The following is a 19,411-nucleotide window of genomic DNA, read 5'->3' as shown; positions in this document are numbered from 1 at the left end:
ATGCAAAAGCAAAAAAATATATATTTTTGTAAAAAATTTTTATCACCTACTATAACTACTGAGCAGCAAAATATAATGTTTAGTCTGTCTAAACTACAGTAGTTTGTAGTAGTACTACATCTAAACTTAAGCTATGACGCGTTTAGTCTTATTCTGTTCAATGCTAATTAAAGCCTTCCTCTATTAAATTCATGCAGGATTTCTTCTTCTTCTTTTTTTTTTTTTGCTACCCATAGATGAAAGCAGCTTTATTTATAGCTGGCTGACTATTATGACACTAACTCTCTGAAGTGGGACGAGTGGGATAAGAGTGAGGAGTAAAGAGGGGGACGTGCTTTGAGGAGAGGAGGAGGAGAGGGTTCTCACTCACCTCCGCATGGTGTTCCTGGTTCTGCTGGAGGACCTCTATGACTAACTCCGCCAGGCGAATTGTTTCCTCCAGCTTTTTGGCAGGCGTGACTAAGCGGCCTGCGTTTTCTGAGACAAAAGGATGAGGGTGAGGGATGAGCGGTTAGTCAAGCAAAGAGAAGCATTCCAAGGGGGGTTTTATGACTATATGGGATAATTTTTTTCCCCTTTATTTTATTCAATTTAGCAAAAAAGCATAAACACAGTGTTTACACTGTGATGTTTACCCACTTATATCCCTTAAAGCAAGTAATGTATAAGATTTTTCCATTTTACAGCACCCTAAACCCCTATTGTCTCCCCTAGTGAAGATGTGTGAAAAGCCTTAAACTATATTGTGATAAAGCAGCATAATCTCACACTAAATCTGGAAAAAAATATTACTTTTATATGTTGTAATATTACTTGTTCGAGGGAAAAATGTTTTTTTTTTTTTTTTTAATTTTTTTTTAAGAAGAAAACCGGTGCAACACTTATTGATACCCAGAGAGTTCTTATAAAATTAATACTTAAAAGTATGTTTTACACTTTTTTGATTTGATCACTATGAAACTTCCTGTTTTCTGGTTTACAAATATGGCACAAATCCCACTTGTCCTGGCTCCTCATCAAAACAAGAAGGACAAGATAATATGTCATTTTTAAAAAAAGTAGCTTTTCTGTACTTGGTAGCCTTTAAAAGAAAGTACAAGACAACAAACTTTCCTGCAAGACAGATTTGTAGTGCACTGCTACAGTAAAAAGTGGCAATCCAGGGTCACGAAGTCAGTACAAAAGCCATTATATGTGATCTACAATATATGGTGTCTACTAAACTCTACTGGGACTTTAACTGGAATTGTGTGCTGGAGTCAGATTAAACCTTGACTGAGCTTTTGGCATCAAACACTCAAGGTGGGCCTGGTGGGACTCAGAGAACAAGTCATGAATATCTGGAACAGATCATCATGTCTTCTGTTAAGTACGGTGGATGATCTGTGTTGCTACGGGGCTGTTTCAGTTCCACAAGTTTTGAGAACCTTGTTAGAGTGCTATTTGAAACGGCAGATTTCACCTAACAGTATTTTGTTGTATTTCATTGGGTCTTTAGTAGCGTAATGGCCTCATCAAATACAAAACATGGTTCACCAGACACAGACTGAATTACCAAAACTGTACAGAGGTCCAGAGCCATGGGCTGAGGAGAGAACAGTATAAAGCAAGACCCAGGAAAAAGGGTGACCTGAAGATTTTGTGCAAAGAGGAATGGACTTTGTATCCTCCAAACTTGTGAAATCTTAAGAGAGAAGACTAAACACTGTCTTAGTAGCAGGAGGGGCTTGCAGGAAAGTGTTAAAAACAGAGGTGTGAATTAGTGCGTCAGCAGTGTTTTGTAAAAATATATATTTCTTCAGACCGCTTTTTTTTTTTTTCAACTCAGAGTGAATGTCTTGCCATTTTAATGTGTGATTATGCTACTGCAATAAGAGCTTTTAAAACATCTTTACCAAGGGCACGAGCAATTGTGGAAGGCGCTGTGTGGGATGCATGACATGGAGCAACAAAGCTGATGTGTTTGCAGGATAGTCAGAGTTATGTTGCAGGAGTATCAGACAAAAGAATAGTGGCATTGAGATGGAGGTGCAATGTGGCATCAAAAACATGCATTTTGTGAACAGGTTTTGAATAAGCCATTTGTATAAGGAGCTGTCGCACGGCTTACTTGAAAATACTCCATAAACACACTGTAAAAATGTTTCAGTACTCCTAGAAGTTATCCATCAAGTGAAACATGGTTTTTAGGCCAACATGTTCTACGCTAAATCTGTGAAATGTAAGGAAAGTAATGCTTATTACGAATAATTACTGGAGTCGCTGTGACTGAAATGACATGGAAATTATAGCCTATATTTCTTTAAAAACTTGAAAGCTTTTAAATAACTTCTATACCTTTTTATTATTTTGCATCATCGTCCTTTTCTAATTGTTGCTGAATGTTGTCGGATTCTGAGATTTTGGATTATTTTTCTTAACCTCATAGTTTCAATGAATATTTAAAATCCTGTAGCTGATTTAAATCATTGCTCCTAGTTGCTTGATGAGGTTACTTCAGAGCTGTTTAACCAATATTTTTACAGTGTGCTGGTGCTAGATTTGACAACAAATTGATGTTTCTTTGTGTTTAATTTTTTTTTTTTTTAATGTATCCCTTAGCTCACCAACCAGTGATCTTCAAAACACTTGAAGACGGCACGAAACTGATGTACCTTTATTGGCAACATCGTCTAAAAAGACGGGCACAAGTCGTGAAATGGAGTTATAAAACAGCATAACAATGTTTGCTCAAATGGGTACAATTTCAACATGGGACTGGATGGTAACATAAATCTTAAATCAAAAGCACATAAATGTGTAACTACATAAAACAGGAAGAGTTTTGCTGTAATAGCTTATTGGCTTGGGTCAGCGTTTTACGGAGCTGTTGCTTGTTCTGAGATGCGGTTAAACCCAAAGCTAATTATTTATGTGGCGGCTCTAGGTTTAAAGCAACTTTTTAATTTATCCAACATGTTTCTTCTGACTCAAAGTAATATTAATGTTATAGATTAGCCTAGCCAGAGTGGTAGGAGCTAAAGATTAGAGTGATGGCAAAAGGTGTTGCAGTGTCTAACACTTGGGGCTCATCATCAAATATAATAGTCAAAACACCAGAAGAAACATGAAAAAAGCTGGTAAATTTAAGATTTTTTTATTTTTTTTATTTTCTGCTTTATTGTCAGTAAATATTTTAATCAATAATTCAGAGAAAGATATAAATCATTTCCATCATGGCATTTTAAAAAGTCAAATTTAGAAATGTGCCTAACCGTTCACGTACAGATCCTATACTTATTTTACAGAAGGAACGCTTTCCTCTCTCCATCCCTCCCTCTTCGACATGCATACACCTACACATGTAATGTAGGGCTGTATGTATTTCCAAATTCCAGAAACGGCAGCGTATTTTTCTGCCAACTGCTGAGTATCCTTCCCCAGGGCATTTTGGCTTTTAGGCTGGAAAAGCTGAAGATCAAACAGCAACCGATCTATTTACTGAGCCACAGGCATTTTAAGATGACTGACAAAAGTGATAATTATCTGCAAATGGTTGGATGTTATATGTGTTTTATTTTTAAATATAGATCTCACTTGAGCATGAGACAAATGGCTGCAGCATGCGAGATAAACTTTGCTGTAGTTCGGCTGAAGATGTGATGAAACCATCTGAAGGCCTGGAGCAAGGCTTTATTTGTTTATATTGAGAATAACAGCTAGTACTCCTTCTAAGTCACCAGCACATTTGACTAGAGTATTAAATCATATGAAAACAGTTTGTATTGTATTTTTTTTTCATATTTACATTGAGAAAATGTATTGGAGATTGTATATAGTAAGACCTTTATTGAAAGTTTGCATTATGTTATGATTGTCATGGTTTCTCAGAATATTCATGTATTACTGTTGCTACAATCAGTGCATCTGTAACCAAGATGCAGTTTATGAGAACAGGTTATGTGTCTTGGAAAGGTTCAGACTTGAAATATAAAGTAGTACAATCACCATATTTACTCGATAAAAAAGCATATTGATGTAAGCATACTAATGTTCGCATATTGTGAAGTACTACAGGAATGATGTGCTACAGATGAAAGATTTGTAGATAAAGTACTTCACTATTTCATTACAAAATATTTTACATGATTTGCATTACATTCAGAAATGTTTCGATCTTATAGGGAGGTATGTGATGAACCAACTCAAAACACTAACATGTTTGCATATTTGTCTTCTCAAAGGATCTCAAGTTCAGTCAGATTGGAGCCACAGATTCCCAAATTGGGCTTAGATCTAGACTTTGACTAGACCAATGGTGTCCAAAGTTGGTCCTCGAGGGCCGGCATCCTCCATGTTTTAGTTCTCTCCCTGGTTTAACACGCCTGGATCAAATGATGTCTCATTAGAAGGTCTAAGAAGAACATTGACATGTTGAAAAGGTTGTTACTACCACTAGGAAGGAAACTAAAACATGCAGGATGCTGGCCCTCCAGGACCGACTTTGGACACCCCTGGACTAGATCTATCGGTTGAATATATTCTGACTGAAGCTGTCCTGTTTTCAAAGTGGCTGTATTTTTATGATTCAGCTAGATTGATAACCTACCGCCATTCTCAAGTCTTTAACTTCTTTGTGTTCAAGGACTCCTATGTAATTAGTTTCTTCCATCAACTACTGTCTTCTTATCAACTCTAGTTCCCATGACCTCCTTTAATAATAGCTTTACTGCTACTTTGACAAATCGCTGCTGCGTCAAAATACTCTCCAAAGTAACTGTGAAACTCAACAGCTGCTCCAAAAACATCTGTCTTTGAAAAATGCCCGTTAACATAGATGAACAGCCCAGATTTGCAGTTTGGAAAGACTTTCAATCATATGATGATAAGACAAAAAAGAGTTGCTTTAAACGTCTTTACAACTTTATTTCCAACCCACTTGGCTACATTTACTAACTAGCTGACTCCTAAGGCAACTGGTCACATGGGATCAGAGAGAAAGAGGGCTGAATACAAAAGAGTGCCACACTTTTCAGATATTAATTTGTAAGAAGAAATGTTGAAAAACATGTACCATTACCTACCGCAATTATAAACTACTTTGCGCTGGTTTATCACATAGAATCCTAATAAAATACATTGAGAATTCTTTGTTTTTCATGTGATAAAATAGTAAATAGTCCATGTGGAATGAAAATATGTGTCTAAAAGAAGGGAGTGTGTGGCTGTATTTGTGTGCATTGTAGCTAAACCATAAGCTAAACGTAGCATCACCTGGATCCTTCTGATCCTTTTGACCTTTCTCAACTTCGGCAAGAAAAAAAGGGGAGAGAAAAGATAAAAAAGCAGATGTTTAGAGTCAGCACATCTCTGTGATTAGCTTCACGGTACTTTGGGACTCAGAGGTGTTGTTCTGCTCGGGTGGTTTCAGCTGCAGGGAGTGAGATTTCTGAGACGGACAGACATCACACAGTTAAAAAGAAATATAAAAAAAAACAGAAACACAGAAAGCCTGTGGAAAACAGGAAATTAAAAAAAGTGACAATATGTTTGTTAAACAGACAAAGCGTGGACTACTGTAAACAGACAGGACACATGTAAAAGTACTGTGATCACAGCAGACAGGACACTAAAAGCGACTTGATATGACTGAAGTTAAGTTAAGATAAAAGTGGAGCTCTTGAATCCACACATTGGACTGTATTCCCCATTCGAAAGCCCAGTCGACAGACGCTCCTTCACTATAGCTGGTGCCACAGAGAGGAAATTAAAAAAAAGAAGCCTACCTGTTTGGCAAAGCACTGACATGATCAGACCAAATGACTGCAGGAGATAACAATGTACGCAGTCTAAAAATGCATTCAAGTCAAAGGAATGGGCGTCCAACCAAAAGAAAGAAGCTATACAGACCAGACTGCTCATTCATTTCCATCACAAACAGACGGTGCCTAAAAGAGGACCCCCGACCGATTCAGCGCGGCACTTCACAGATTTCTGGACTGGTGTGCTCCCCACTCACTCCGACACATAAAGGCACAGATAAAAGCAAGCATGGCGGCAGGAGCAGCATCTTTGAAGGAGAAGAGGAGGCCGTAGAGGGATGAAAGAGCGGGGAGAGGATGATCAGGGTACTCACGGATGGTTAAATCCATCACTTGAGAGGCCAAGCAGAAGACAGGGTGCTCATACATTTCCCTCTTTTTCCCTATAAAAAACAGGATTGTAGCATGCAAGAGGCTAGGGTCAGAAGTGGGAGGGCTGGAGTTCAGAAGCCAATGGGAGGAGGGCTGTCCAAGTGAAACTGGCATTGTGCTGGGCAGCAAGCCCAGCAGTTAAATGAAACATCTGGTTTATTTTGAGCCAGTCGTCTCACAAGGAAACGAGGGGAAGTAAATTCACACAGCATGAAAAGATAGTAAGGACTGGAGCCTTAGTATCTTTAGCACCCTGGGGGATTTCTTTCAAGGCACAAACAATGTTAAAGTTTGACTTTTTGTGTGTAAGTCAAATGCTTGACATGGGAAGAGACTGTAAGTCAGCACTGTGCAAAAGTCTTCATATGTCCTTTCTGCTTGTACGTTTAATTTTCAAGATGCTGCGGTTTGCTTTTCATGTGTGAAAAGGTATTTCTCGCTTTACACATTTTCTCCGTTTTTACATTTTTGCGTATCAGATTATCAAATTTCACATAGGTTGAATGAACAAATATGCATATCAGATAAAAAGGTAATTTTAGTAAATAAAAAGAGTAGACCACCAATATTCATGGGAGTCACTAACCACATGGAATCCATGGAAACACTTGGATAAACATCTGGAAAACCTGGAGAACTACAGTGGGACAAGAAAGCCAGGTTCTTTGGTAGGTATGAAGAAATGACGGGTGACATAACTTTTGCACAGCACTGATAAATTAAGCCTTAATGTTGTCTTTCTTCATAATAGCTCATGCCAATAAAGAAAGGTCACATTGTTATGTCTCAAAGCACATGCAGGTGGGTGATGCTGGTTTGGATAATGTTGTTCAAATGTTTGTAAACCCCTCATAAGTTTTTGCATCGCTGCTTACATTTGACTTAAAACATTCAGAGTTTATACTTTGATAATTAAACTAAATATTCTAATTAAGAGACATTGTCCAGTTTTATATTTGTAAGAATGGCAAATAGAAAATCCAGATAATTGGTCTATTTTTGGAAAACTCCTGCAGGGCTGACAAACTCTGAAACCACCACTTTCTCTGCAATCCCAGCATTTCTTTTAAAGAAGCTAAATAAAACATGTTATTGAAGGTATTTAAAGCAATATCTGTGGAAGAAGAGAGAAAAGCATAGCGGACAGCAAAGGACAGAGAGCAGAAGATTGTGAGCTTAAGCAGGATCATTGGACAAAGATGGAGGGAGGCGGGGGGAGGGGACGCAAAATCAGCTTGAGGAATCATAGATGTTAAGAGAGAAAGCGAGAAAGTGGGAGGGATGGGGAAGATGCATCGGCTGGGAACTGGGAGTCAGAGAGGCCACTAAGTCAAGCTGAGATACTGGTCCAACCATCTAATGTCAGGTTAGAATACTCAAGGCACAATGAGAAATCAGCACATCAACAGATTTCAGGGCTTTGGATTTGAATGCATTTTTACTCACACACCTCTACACAAAAGCCAACTTGACCTACAGAACAGCACAGAGCTAAAGAAGGCCTGAAACAAAGGAGAGAGTTATTGAACGGAGAGACAGAAAGTGATGGCACACTGTTAAAGAAAAAAAAAATCATCTGCGTGCCATGAATCATTTGGGATATGGGCTCAAACTGGCCATATATCAAGTGAATTCAGCTAGTGTAAATAACATAGCTAGCAGTGACAGGGAGGGTCTCAAACTGTAGTAAGAAAAAAGGAAGATGAAGGGAATTAAACCATGTGTGTTCAACGTGTTTTTCTACTTTCTACTTCGTTTTCTGCAAAAGCCACTACGCTTTGCTCAAATATATATTTTTCTGGTTACCTTCAATTGTAGCGTAGTCTTTGATCCGCTGGTAGTTGAGCTGAGCGGCCTGCTCCAAATTTTTGCGAATCACTCCTTTGACTTCTTCAGGTGGAACTGGAGTCACAATATCCTTCATCAGAACCTGCGTGAGAAAGCAAATACTCAACCCAGATACTTCAATTACATAATAATTGTTATTTCTCTGTTACACATGGTGATTTTTGTGTATCTACAAACCCTCTCCAGCAAAGACAAAGTGGCTTTCAGCGCACCCTCTGGACGACCGAAGGGGAAAAAATATCTGCAAGGCAAGACCAAATGTTTAATGAGAGAACAAAAAAAACATGCGTAGGTATTGTTCAATTGCTGAACGATTAGTCACCTGAAATGTACAATGTGGTTCTCCAAAATGACGCGCAACTTTTCTTTAATGTCCTCAAAGCGCTCCTTCTCATCCACTTTCACTGTGCTCAGTCCATCCGGCCTGTGAGGATCACACCCATCCACTTTTACCCAGCTGAAGTCCTTTAGCTGTTCCACTGATTAAGCATACTCTCATCTGACTTTAGTGATATAAAACTCTGTTGGCCCACTACAAGCTCCCTAAAAGCCAACAGCAAAGCCTTTTGAGATGACGTTTCTCTCCAATCTCACCTTTTTTCGCTCTGAAAGGACTTCTTTCTTTGCTTAAACTTGAATATGCATGCTCGCCTAGCAGCAGCCTGAGGATCTGGGCTTTGGGCGCTCTGTGGCGAAACAAGAGCCTCGTAGCCCAGCGGCCCCCAGTAACTGCTGCCCTCTCTGACTTTTACGGACGCATGGGAGGATGAATAATATGGACAGTGAGAGACTATGCAACAAAGGACAGAGAAGAAAGGAAAAACAAAGAAAATGGTAGAAAACAAGAATATATGTAGACACAAAATTGATAACATAAAATACATAAAAAATAACTTAAATATAACCAAACTTAAAGATGACAAAAAGTACACTAGAGGAAAAAAAAAAAAAGGTGGAGGTTTATGTCCGCTCCTGTAGAGTCCGCTCTCCCCAGCTGTTGCTGTGAGCTGTCAGCTGTGTTTTGAGAGAAATTAACTTAAAACCTTAAACATTTTGTTGTTTGAAGAAAAAAAAAAACACAGACAGTAAAAGTTTTGATATCAAAGGGGCTTATATCAGAGTATTTTTAAGACTAGATTCTAAAACATACGAGGTTTTACCAAAAGATTTAAGAGGCCGAGTGATTCAGCTGACCCAAAAACAGAATTAAGTATTGGACAGGACACGTTGGTGAGATCTGAGCGGCGTGCATTGGCAAGTCCAAACTCTTTAGTCGGACTTGTTTCTGTTTATCCAAACTAATATTCCTGAATGTTGACAGGTAAGAAATTGACTGGAGATAGAGAAGCCCATTCATAAAACTCTACCGTCTCCTATAAAACACCTTTGCATAATGAATAGTTCTATTTGAAACAAATGTGTTTCCGATATATTAAGTACATATTTGGTTCATGATCCAGGAATCCAAAACAAGATTTGCTCAATTAAGCAAAAAATATAATTCCAATTTTTCTTTTAGAAATACAAAAAAAACATTAATTTTTCTTCTAATGTCAAACTTGGTAAATGTGGCTTGCAGGTCAAAAGAAGAGTGCACACCTGTTCCCATGGACATGGGATGCACAAAAAGCAAAGCTGTAGTGCAGAAGAGTGGGGTCGATAATAGCCCCGTTTTCTGCCCGTTCCAGAAGATCGCGTAGGTAGCACAGATGTCTGTGACAACCTCGAACTCCGTTCCTTGCACAGTATTCATCCAGGACAAACACTTGCCCCGGGCTGAACCATCCCTGCAAAACAAACAAGCAATGTGGAGACTGAAAGCATGCCCAGCAGCAAACTTCTCCCCCCACTGTCATGTAAGCATGATACCTGACAGAGAGTCACTCACCAAGCAGCAGAAGGTGTCATTGAGCCTGTGGTCCAGTGTGAGCCGCTGCAACATCTCAAAAAGCGAGGCGTGGTCATAGCTACAGGGGTTAACGGAGATAAACTCATCCATGCCATGTTTCTGAGCTCTGTCAGCGTCTATCCAGCCAAACGGCACAAGGAAAAACACACGGTTCAGAGGACACGACGTCAGTGAGGTGAAGGAAAACAGCGACGCTTCAGTACAACTCTGCAAGACTGTTCAGCTACTTCTAAGGGCAAATTATAACAATTATAGCTTACATTGTCAACTTGCATTGTGTTGGACAGCGTAAAGAGTGCATTAATGTCTACAATTTGTCTGCTAGTGGATAAATCTATCAATCTGAAGCTAAGCTCAAAGGGATGGTGCTTCGACTATTTGTGCATGGATGCAGCTTTGTTACATTGCCTCTTGTTTTATAGAAGAAAGACATCATTTAAGATTCAAAAGACGTTTGAAGAAATACTGGATGAAATTTAATAAACAATTTGTCTGTATGCACTCAATAGATTCTGCCATTCTCAAAGGTTGCCACCCAGGTACTGACAAATATGTGTGCTAGTGGAAAAAAAACTAAACAAAAGGCCAGAAAGACTAATTATTTTAAGTTGTGTTATAAACAGAGAGACATTACAAGAGCAATATTTTGAACATTTCTACAAATCTAAAATTTGTTGTTTGTTCTGCATAATGGATTCCTGAACTTGGCTTGCTGTTTTCAAGAGAAGAATACACATTTTTTTAAAATTGTGTTAAAAAAGAGGGAAAAAAAGACCACTAAAACATTAAGCCTGGTTTGTGAAACCTAATAATATATATATATATATATATATATATATATATATATATATATATATATATATATATATATATATATATATATATATATATATATATATAGTTTAAATGCTCCCTGAAAATTTTCACATTTTGGCACCTTACAACCACAATCTTTAATGTACTGAAATTTATGCGAAAAGTCAACACAGCAGAGCACATAATTGTGAACTAGAACCATAAATAAAAATTAACTGGTTTCAAAGTTTTTTGTTTTTTTTTACAAATGTCTGAAAGTTGGGTTGAGTAAATTGGATGCAGCTTAATCCCAGCATAAATACAACTGTTCTGTGAAGGTCTCTGAGATAAGTCAAAGAACATTAGTGAAGAAACAGCATCATGAAGACCAAGAAAAACAGCAGACAGATCGGATGTAAAGTTCTGAGGACGTTTAAAGCAAGATTAAACCCTTGAACATCTCATCGACTCAGTCTGTCATCATAAAAATAAACATTATTGCACAGCTACAAACCTACCAATACATGGCCGTCCACCTAAACTAACAGACTGAGCAAGGAGAGCGTTAATCAGAGAAACAGTAACGAATGTGTCGATATGATATGATCACTGCCTGTCACAAATCTAGCATTCATGAAAGATAAGAAAGAAATGTCTTATTTAAAAGTTGCCACACTCTAGGGGGCACATCAGAGAAGTGAGATAATCGACTCTGGTCAAGACTTTTTTTTTTTTCTGGCTAATATATAAATGCAAGGTGAGGCGGAAAACTGACGCCTCACATCACGCTGAGCATACCGACCCTATAGTGATACATGGTGGTGGCTGCATCATGCCTTAAGAATGCTTTTATTCTGCAAGGACAGGGAAGCTGTTCATACTTGATGAGATGAATGGAGCTAAATGCAGTACAATCCTGGATGAAAGCCCTTCAGATGTTATAAAAGAGTTGAGATTGGGCCAGAGGTCCAAGTTCAAACAGAACAACTACCCTAAACGTGCAACCAGAGCCACAGCAAATGGGTTTAGGTAAAAGCACATACACTTATCAGAATGGCCTAGTCAAAGTCCAAGTCAAAATGTAATTCAAAATCCACGGGAAAGCTTGAACAATAATGTTCTCGATTCAGACAAAATGGGCAAAAATCAGTTCAAGATGTGCAAAGCTGAGAGAAACTCCAAGAGACAACAAGCTAACCAGATACAAGTACAGCACAGTATGGTGCAGCATAGTACTGACTCCATGAACCTGAATACATATAAAATAAATTTTACTTACTTTCCACTTCACAATCATGCACTACCTCATGTCAGTCCATTATACAAAATCAAAAGAAAATACATTGAAGTTGGTGGCAAAATGTGAAAAGTTCAAGGAGTGTGAATACTTCTGCAAGGCCTTGCAACTGAGTAAATTTGGAGAAATTAACCACTGGTGGGTTTGTTTACATACTGCATTTACAAATAATATATATTTTTTTTTTTAATCTTGTAAATATTGTAACAGGCTGAGAGACAATGACACAGTGATGAAGACCAGAGGTACAGTCATGTCCTCTGTGGGAGTGGCAGGTTTCACATTCAGGAGACGCTGACAATGAGTGATGGCAATTCGGTGGAGGGATGTGGGAAGTGGAGACCTGATCTCGTCAGGACAGGACTGAGATACACAACAGGGCACAACTGTCACCCTATGGGTCAGAGAGAGGGTGTCATCCTGGCTTTATGTAAGAAGGAACCCTACAGAGTTACACTCATCTTTAAGTCATTTTCACTTCAGTCTGAGAAGGAAAACATGAGACAAGTAGAAACTGACGATGGCAGTAAGAGACAGAGGGGGAAAAAACCCAAAAGAAAGCATAGTGTGTAAAAAGGAAATATCTGGACAGAAACACTTAATGCTTGTAAACACTGAAGGAGATGCATTGGAGGTAAGAAAGAGAATCTGTTTGGTTGGACGGGTTTTTTGAGGGGGACAGTGAGACAGAAACGAGTTGTTAAAGTATAAAAGCAACAATCACATTAAGACAAGAGAATTGACCTTGTAGTGGAAGAATGAAATGGTGAGAAAACATCAAAGAGGGCTATGAAAGTGTGTGCAAGGTTGAAATATGAGAGACATCAAATAGGATTCATTCTCTTTTAGTTTAGTTAAATGACATGTAAATCAAAAACATTGAACATAACGCACATAAATGTGTTCATAATAACTTCAACCACAAATAAAACAAAACAAAAAAAAAAATCACCAAAGTGAATATGATGTTACTTTTGCATACAGGTTCCAACATGCTGGAGATCGGAGTTTTCAATACGCTTGTAATCGTCATGCACATCTGCAGACCCCTTTTGAAATTTGCATTTTATCTTCTTTTCTTTTTTTTAATTTGCATTCCCTTTTTTTTCCTGTTCTCTACGCATCTGCAAGTTGACAATACTTGAGTATGTTGCAGTGTATTCATGATCTCTAAGGAGCACACTAACAGGCATACCACTACCGGAGAACTCTAAAAGGGTAAAAGCATTACAATTTGGTGCAAGTACATGGATAAATATAGCATGAAGCCGACAGAGGCAGAACTGTTATCATTCTCTGGGAGATGGGGGGGGGGAGGAATGGATGAAAAATTCTCCGTTTTGTACAGAAGTATGGACACATGACACGGGTGTTGTCCTATATCAAGCAAAACAAGGGCAGTCAAAAGAAAACATAGTGACACCTCTCCTTTTTTTGGGAGGCGTAACACCGGTCTAACCTCTACGTCTACAGGCCCATCTACAGTAAGAGGGAGAAGGGGGGAGGGGGTCCGGAGTATTTTCACTGGAAGAAGGGGCGGCAGTGGCTACTCCTTGTCTTTGGCATTCAGAATACTCCGCATACATATTTGCCAACTCTCATCAAGGAAAGCTCAAAGAAAAAAAAATAATTAAAAGTAATTGAGCCCTCAGAAATAAAGCATAAAAATGAACACTTACTATGCAATGGACACATTTTTCAAACAGCACTGCATCTGTATTGCCTCTCCTCACATAAATAAATTTCCCTAAACAGTTTGGAAATATTATTTAAGACAATCATTTGTCACATAAACAAATGGGTTATGTTTTAATCAGATTTAGTCACCTTTACTTCTACGTTTTTTGCATTTTGTAAAGAAAATGCACAATGCCAAAAGCATCAAAGCTAAATGTGGGATGTGCAAAGGTCTCTTGCAATTTTCTCCTGTTTTTACTAGGATTAGATGATTGTTTTTCTAGGAAAAAGGAAAATCCTGCATAAATATTGGTCATTTGTAATAGTTAATTCATTTTATTGTGTCAGTAACTCCAACAGCCCATAAAAGATCCATACAAAGTAGAGCTTCACTGAATATTAAATTTCAAAGGTCATTACTATTTTGATGTGAGCAATATCACAAAAACTCATTTGATGAAATATTTTGAAGGTTATAGTACTTCAAAAACAATGTATTAAAACCTCGCTGACCAAAAACATGCATCTGATATTGATCTAAGTTAGCAAGTTGATGATGACGAAAAACAGAAAAGACTGAGGAAAATTATGGTTAACCACGATAGACACCACATCATTCATCAACAATATCGCAATTTCAGGTTTTCCTCATATTGTGTAATCTTAACAGCCAGCGTGGCATCATCAGATCAGCCATGCCAATCTTTAATCATCAGTAGATGAATGTACTTGTGTTATTGCTCATTCACACATAAAGCGGACCTGAACCGTTCCGACCATTCCCTCCACTTCTGAACATAATCTGTGATGATCCTGACTTTGTTGTTCTGGCATTTCCTGTCTTTTTCACTTTTGGACAGTTTCTGGCCTTTTATATTTTATGGACATTTTTTACTGTCATTTCTTTTCTCTTCCTGCTTCAGGACAGAACTATAGACTCTATTTAGAAAGTAATGCTACACTTAAAAAACTACTGTGTCTCAAGTTCTCTGCATACTTTTTTCAAAATTAAGTAGTTCTGTATGGTAACTATAAACAGTACATATATGCAGAACTAGATTATATCATGTCTGGGGTTAGAATATAGGTAAGCTTGAGTCACTGTGGGACAGATTTTGATTTGACTGTAGGAAAGACATTTCCTCACACCATGACACTTCCTCATTGAAAGATGTCACACAATCATTGTGGCAATTCTCCATGCCTTCTCCATACTTTGAGTAGTTCATCACATAACGTGACATTGCCTCACATTCTTTGTCTCGTTCCACTGGTGGTGCAGTTGTCATCCCTGCAAATAAGTTACATGATGAAGGTCGTTCTTGTTTTCCTGATCAGTGATGCTGTTGTACAAAATTTGAATGTGAATCTCAAGAACAAAGCTTACAGTTTTGTTTTGGTTTTTTTTTCTAGCAGAAGTAAAGGCACCAGTCTGTTTGGGATTTTCTCTGGATTCCCAACTCTAGGACGTCTGATTTGACATGACCAGTCTCACAAAAGTTGGTCATTGGGAACAACGTCCAGTTGCTGTATTTGCTGTAGTTTGAGTGAAGCGCACTCAAACTCAAAAAACTTCTGGTCCCATGAACGGACCAGTCAAAGTTTGCAATGAAGTTGAACAAGAGTTAATACCAGTGATAGAATATTGCATTGGGATTTGCCATATTTTGGGGGTACGCTGCCCCAACATTTACAAGTGTAGCTCATTTCATGGATGTTGTAAAGGTGACTAATCAGATTTTACAATTATTGACCTAAATAATATTCCCAGACTCTTTTGTTGCTGAGTTTACATATAAATTTTGAATCGTTTTAAAGGTACAATAGGATATATATAGCATATATCTTTATGTTTTTGCTCGGCAAATAAATCCGTCTGCTTTCCCTTCCTCATAACCTCAAAACAGTTTACCATCTAATCTTTTAATCAAGTTTTATTACAGGGTAGCTTTACTCTGAGGGATCCAGCCACCAATAAGAAAAAAGAGAGAAGGCAATTATGCAGAAACAGCTTTAATATAAACGTCAATCATTACTGAGTCAAATAATAAGTTCTTAGATATAAAATACATGCATCCTATACGGGCACGAATGGATGCTTCTACTTTGATCCTCAAGCTGAGGTTATTAAAAACAAAAAAAATTAATCAGCTAATGTCTAAGACATGAAGCGAGACGTGAAAAAGGAGAAGAAGAGGAAGAAGAAGAGGGAGAGAAGAGAGAAGGAACGTTGCATTTGTCAGATAATCGCCGGGGATTATCTGAGCAGTGCCGGCTACAAGGAAGCACTTACCCTTGAGTCCAGCTAGAAGACAGCAGGGTAAGAAGGGACAAACCAGAATAACATAAAGACTAGCAACAAGGCTGGAGGAGAGCAAATCACGAGAGACCCTGACCTAGCAGCTGCAATTTACTAAAGAAGGGTCCAGGCAAAGCATGAAGAAGATAAAAACACAACTGAAAAAACAACAGCCTATAACTAACATGAGAGTGTGTTGGGCGGAGGTGTGTGAGCACATGTGAGGATGTGTGAACAACAGATGTCCAGGTATATTAAAAGAGACAAAGAGGAAGACAGGCAGAGAGAGAAAAAGAAGAAGAGAGACAGAGAGAAGAAGACAGTTTACGATCCTCATCACTCCACTGCAGTCAGTTTCTTCTGAGACAAAAAAGACGAGTACTTAAAGGAGCCGAGAGCCGTATGTTAAGTACTGTCAGTCTGATCAAACACAAATGTTACTGTAAAAAGGGAAACTGGCGAGAACACAAAAACATAAAGTATCAACAAAAGGTAGTTTGTTTTATGTCAAACATTTATGTTAGAAAATAGCAAAAATATGTGAGAAATTGAATATGCTGACCCAGTAGTACCATATATCTAAGGATTTTGATAATGATACTTATTTTGATAATGGCACTTTTTGAACACATGTGGATTCTTCTTTGAACCAGGTAACTTTCTCCTTTCCAGCTGTAGAAAGTACATCCCCAAATGCACTAACACTTACATTTTCAGATCAAAAACAACCCGAGTTACTCAGAATGTCCCAGTCCTACATAAAGTATTGTGAGTATAAGGAACCTCATAAATCGGACCTTTTCCTGCTCTGTAGGACACTGACTGAACTGGAATAATCATTTATTTCACAGATGATGCTTTTGATGCTTTCAAAAAGCAACCAGAAAGTAGTAATGAAAGAATATGTATTTAGGTGTATGTCGTTATTGGCCTCTATAATGAATGTCTTTAAGGCAATCAATTTTATTAGACTTGATTGAAACTTTCAAGAAGTGTTATATGTTATTTAGTCTCCTGTGTCTCAATGAAAATTTACACTGCAATCTACTGCAATGTAGCAAATACTTTTTACATTTCTCTTCTGGAGTTTTTTTTATTTATTATTTTGCATTTTTCTTTGTCAACAAAATATCTTGCACCATATATAAAAAATTAAAAATATATGTATTTCTTGGATGACACGTCAAAATTTTGGTGATTTTAACAAACCAAACTTCACAAGACCACTGGAGACATTTAGTTATTTATCTGTTTAGTGCTAAAAAAAAAAAAAGAGTTTGTTATGCTGACCTTTAAGGCAGATACAGCATCTCCAATGACTCACACATAAGGTCTAAATCAAGAAATCCTTACTACTTACTGTTCTATTTTAACAAAAGCACATGGCATTTGTCTATCCTGGCACGCTCTGGTGGATCATAATATTTCATAAGCGGTGTGTAGTTGGACTGCCAACCTGCAGATTGGAAAAATGGATCGATAGAGCCTCTGCTACTGCAGCCAGTTTCAGAGCTTTCATGTGAAATAATTTAACTGATAAATCTGTGTTTTTGAAGCGTATAACAGGACTGCCCTCGCTATTGCTGCTCTTAAAGCAGCGCATCCATTAGATATACTTCCACTAGTCTCGCCCTTTCTAATGAAGAGAAAAGTCAGATGTTACAATCTGAATGAAACATTATGAAGAGGAATAAACTCCTGAACTACTTGCTAATTCCATGCTTGAAAGTCAGTCATGATGCCGTCCAACTAGAACAACTCTGCGCCAAACTCTCACAGCAAACTGGGATCTTTTTGCAAACCCAGTGGAAGGGCTGTGGCTTCTTGAACAGTATGAGCCAATAACTAATACATTAAATGCTTATAGGTAGGATTCAAAGTCTCCCACTCCCTTCGTGTGACATATATCTCATGCAGTTCAACTGAAAACAAACAAAGGTGTTTGGAGAGAACATATACCTATTAAAAAAGGTGTAATAAGCATCAATCATGGTGAATCTGGTAAAACTAAAGTAAGGTTTTGATTTCTCAGTAGGATTTCTCCTCTGACACTTCTCCTTTAACGAAAGCTGCAGAGGTCTGCGAAGAGCATGGGAGAGATCACAATAATCTCCTTGTGCAAAGGTATCAGGAGAAGCTGCTAAAGCGTCAAGAGGCCAATAGGTACACTGAAGGAGCCGCATGAATTTTCAACAAATTTTGGTTGTGTTGTAGATGTGACAACAATTTGATGAGTTCTCCTTAAGTCTGGATTAAGGAGTGAGGCCTTTTCCTCAACAGAAAAACCCCAGGCCTGCCTAAAATCTAATTAAACCTTGTGGGAGAATGTTTTATGGCTTGAAGGAACCAAATTGGAACTTGTCAGCCCATAGTTACAAAAACATGGTGTTCTTTGACTAGGAGTAATGCAGAGCATTACCAAAATAGCCCAAAGTTATCAAGGTGGATGAAATAGTAAGCAATCAGTCAGTTCTGACCCAAAACTTCCAGGTCTCCATTAGAAGATGTAACGTATGGGTGAAAACTTGGGGTAACACTTTATTTGAAGGGGTGTGCATAAGACGGACATGACACTGTCATAAACATGACATAACACCTGTCATAAACATAAAGAAGTCTTTATGAATGTTTATGACTGTTGTCCTGAAGTGTCATTCGGTAAATAATGACACTTTTAATGCAAAGTTGCTCTAAAAGTTGCATTGAAAGTCCATTAAAAAAGCCAACTTTGCATTGAATTATCATAATTTACAAAATCATGCAAAGTTTGCATTTTTAATGAACTTTTAATGCAACTTTTAGAGCAACTTTGCATTAAAAGTGTCATTATTTACCGAATGACACTTCATGCCAACTGTCATAAACATTCATAAAGACTTCTTTATGTTTATGACAGGTGTTATGTCATGTTTATGACAGTGCCATGTCAGTCTTATGCACATCCCTTCAAATAAAGTGCTACCCACAAGAATAACTTCACCAGAAAAACAGTAATGTTTTGCAACAGAGTGCAGCACTAAAACTGTCAGAACATCTTTCAGGTCTTCTGAAAACTGAGATTGACAAGAGAAATCTGCCTAATCTAAAAGATTTGGAGAACGTTTGTAAGATGAAATGTGCTTGTTATTTCAGTTGAATAGCACAGAAAATGTGTTACATCAAACATACAAAAATGTTGGAAGATATGTTTTAATGCGCCTATAGGCACTAAAACAGAAACTAAATACGGTATGTTGCTATGTCTATCTACATCAAACATAAACTTTGTATCTTTGTTGAATTTGTTTCGTGTCTCTTTTAAATATATTTTCTCAACTGCATAAAAAAAATATTTATCCTATTAACTTTATAAATAACATTGTGCTATGCCATTGTGGCAAAAAAAGATGTAAATATTTTGTCAAAATTAGATT

At 37.8% G+C, this 19,411-nt stretch overlaps 1 protein-coding gene across 1 annotated transcript in view; it reads right to left on the bottom strand.

Moving 5' to 3' along the window:
- The window catches only part of cadpsb (Ca2+-dependent activator protein for secretion b), a 46,133-nt gene that overhangs the window by 24,267 nt on the left and 2,455 nt on the right, over positions 1-19,411 (bottom strand). The window contains exons 5-10 of the mRNA XM_088005983.1: positions 9,910-10,046; positions 9,621-9,808; positions 8,344-8,445; positions 8,199-8,262; positions 7,967-8,103; positions 371-482 (exon numbers count right to left, since the gene is read on the bottom strand). Of these exons, the coding sequence (XP_087862109.1) occupies positions 371-482; positions 7,967-8,103; positions 8,199-8,262; positions 8,344-8,445; positions 9,621-9,808; positions 9,910-10,046 (740 nt within the window). The remainder of the gene's footprint in view (positions 1-370; positions 483-7,966; positions 8,104-8,198; positions 8,263-8,343; positions 8,446-9,620; positions 9,809-9,909; positions 10,047-19,411) is intronic.

Source organism: Poecilia mexicana, unplaced genomic scaffold (genome assembly GCF_051168715.1).
Source record: "Poecilia mexicana isolate PSO_F unplaced genomic scaffold, ASM5116871v1 scaffold_5, whole genome shotgun sequence".
NCBI lineage: Eukaryota > Metazoa > Chordata > Actinopteri > Cyprinodontiformes > Poeciliidae > Poecilia > Poecilia mexicana.
The sequence above is the reverse complement of the archived record's forward strand: the minus strand, read 5'-3'. Positions and strand labels throughout refer to the sequence as shown.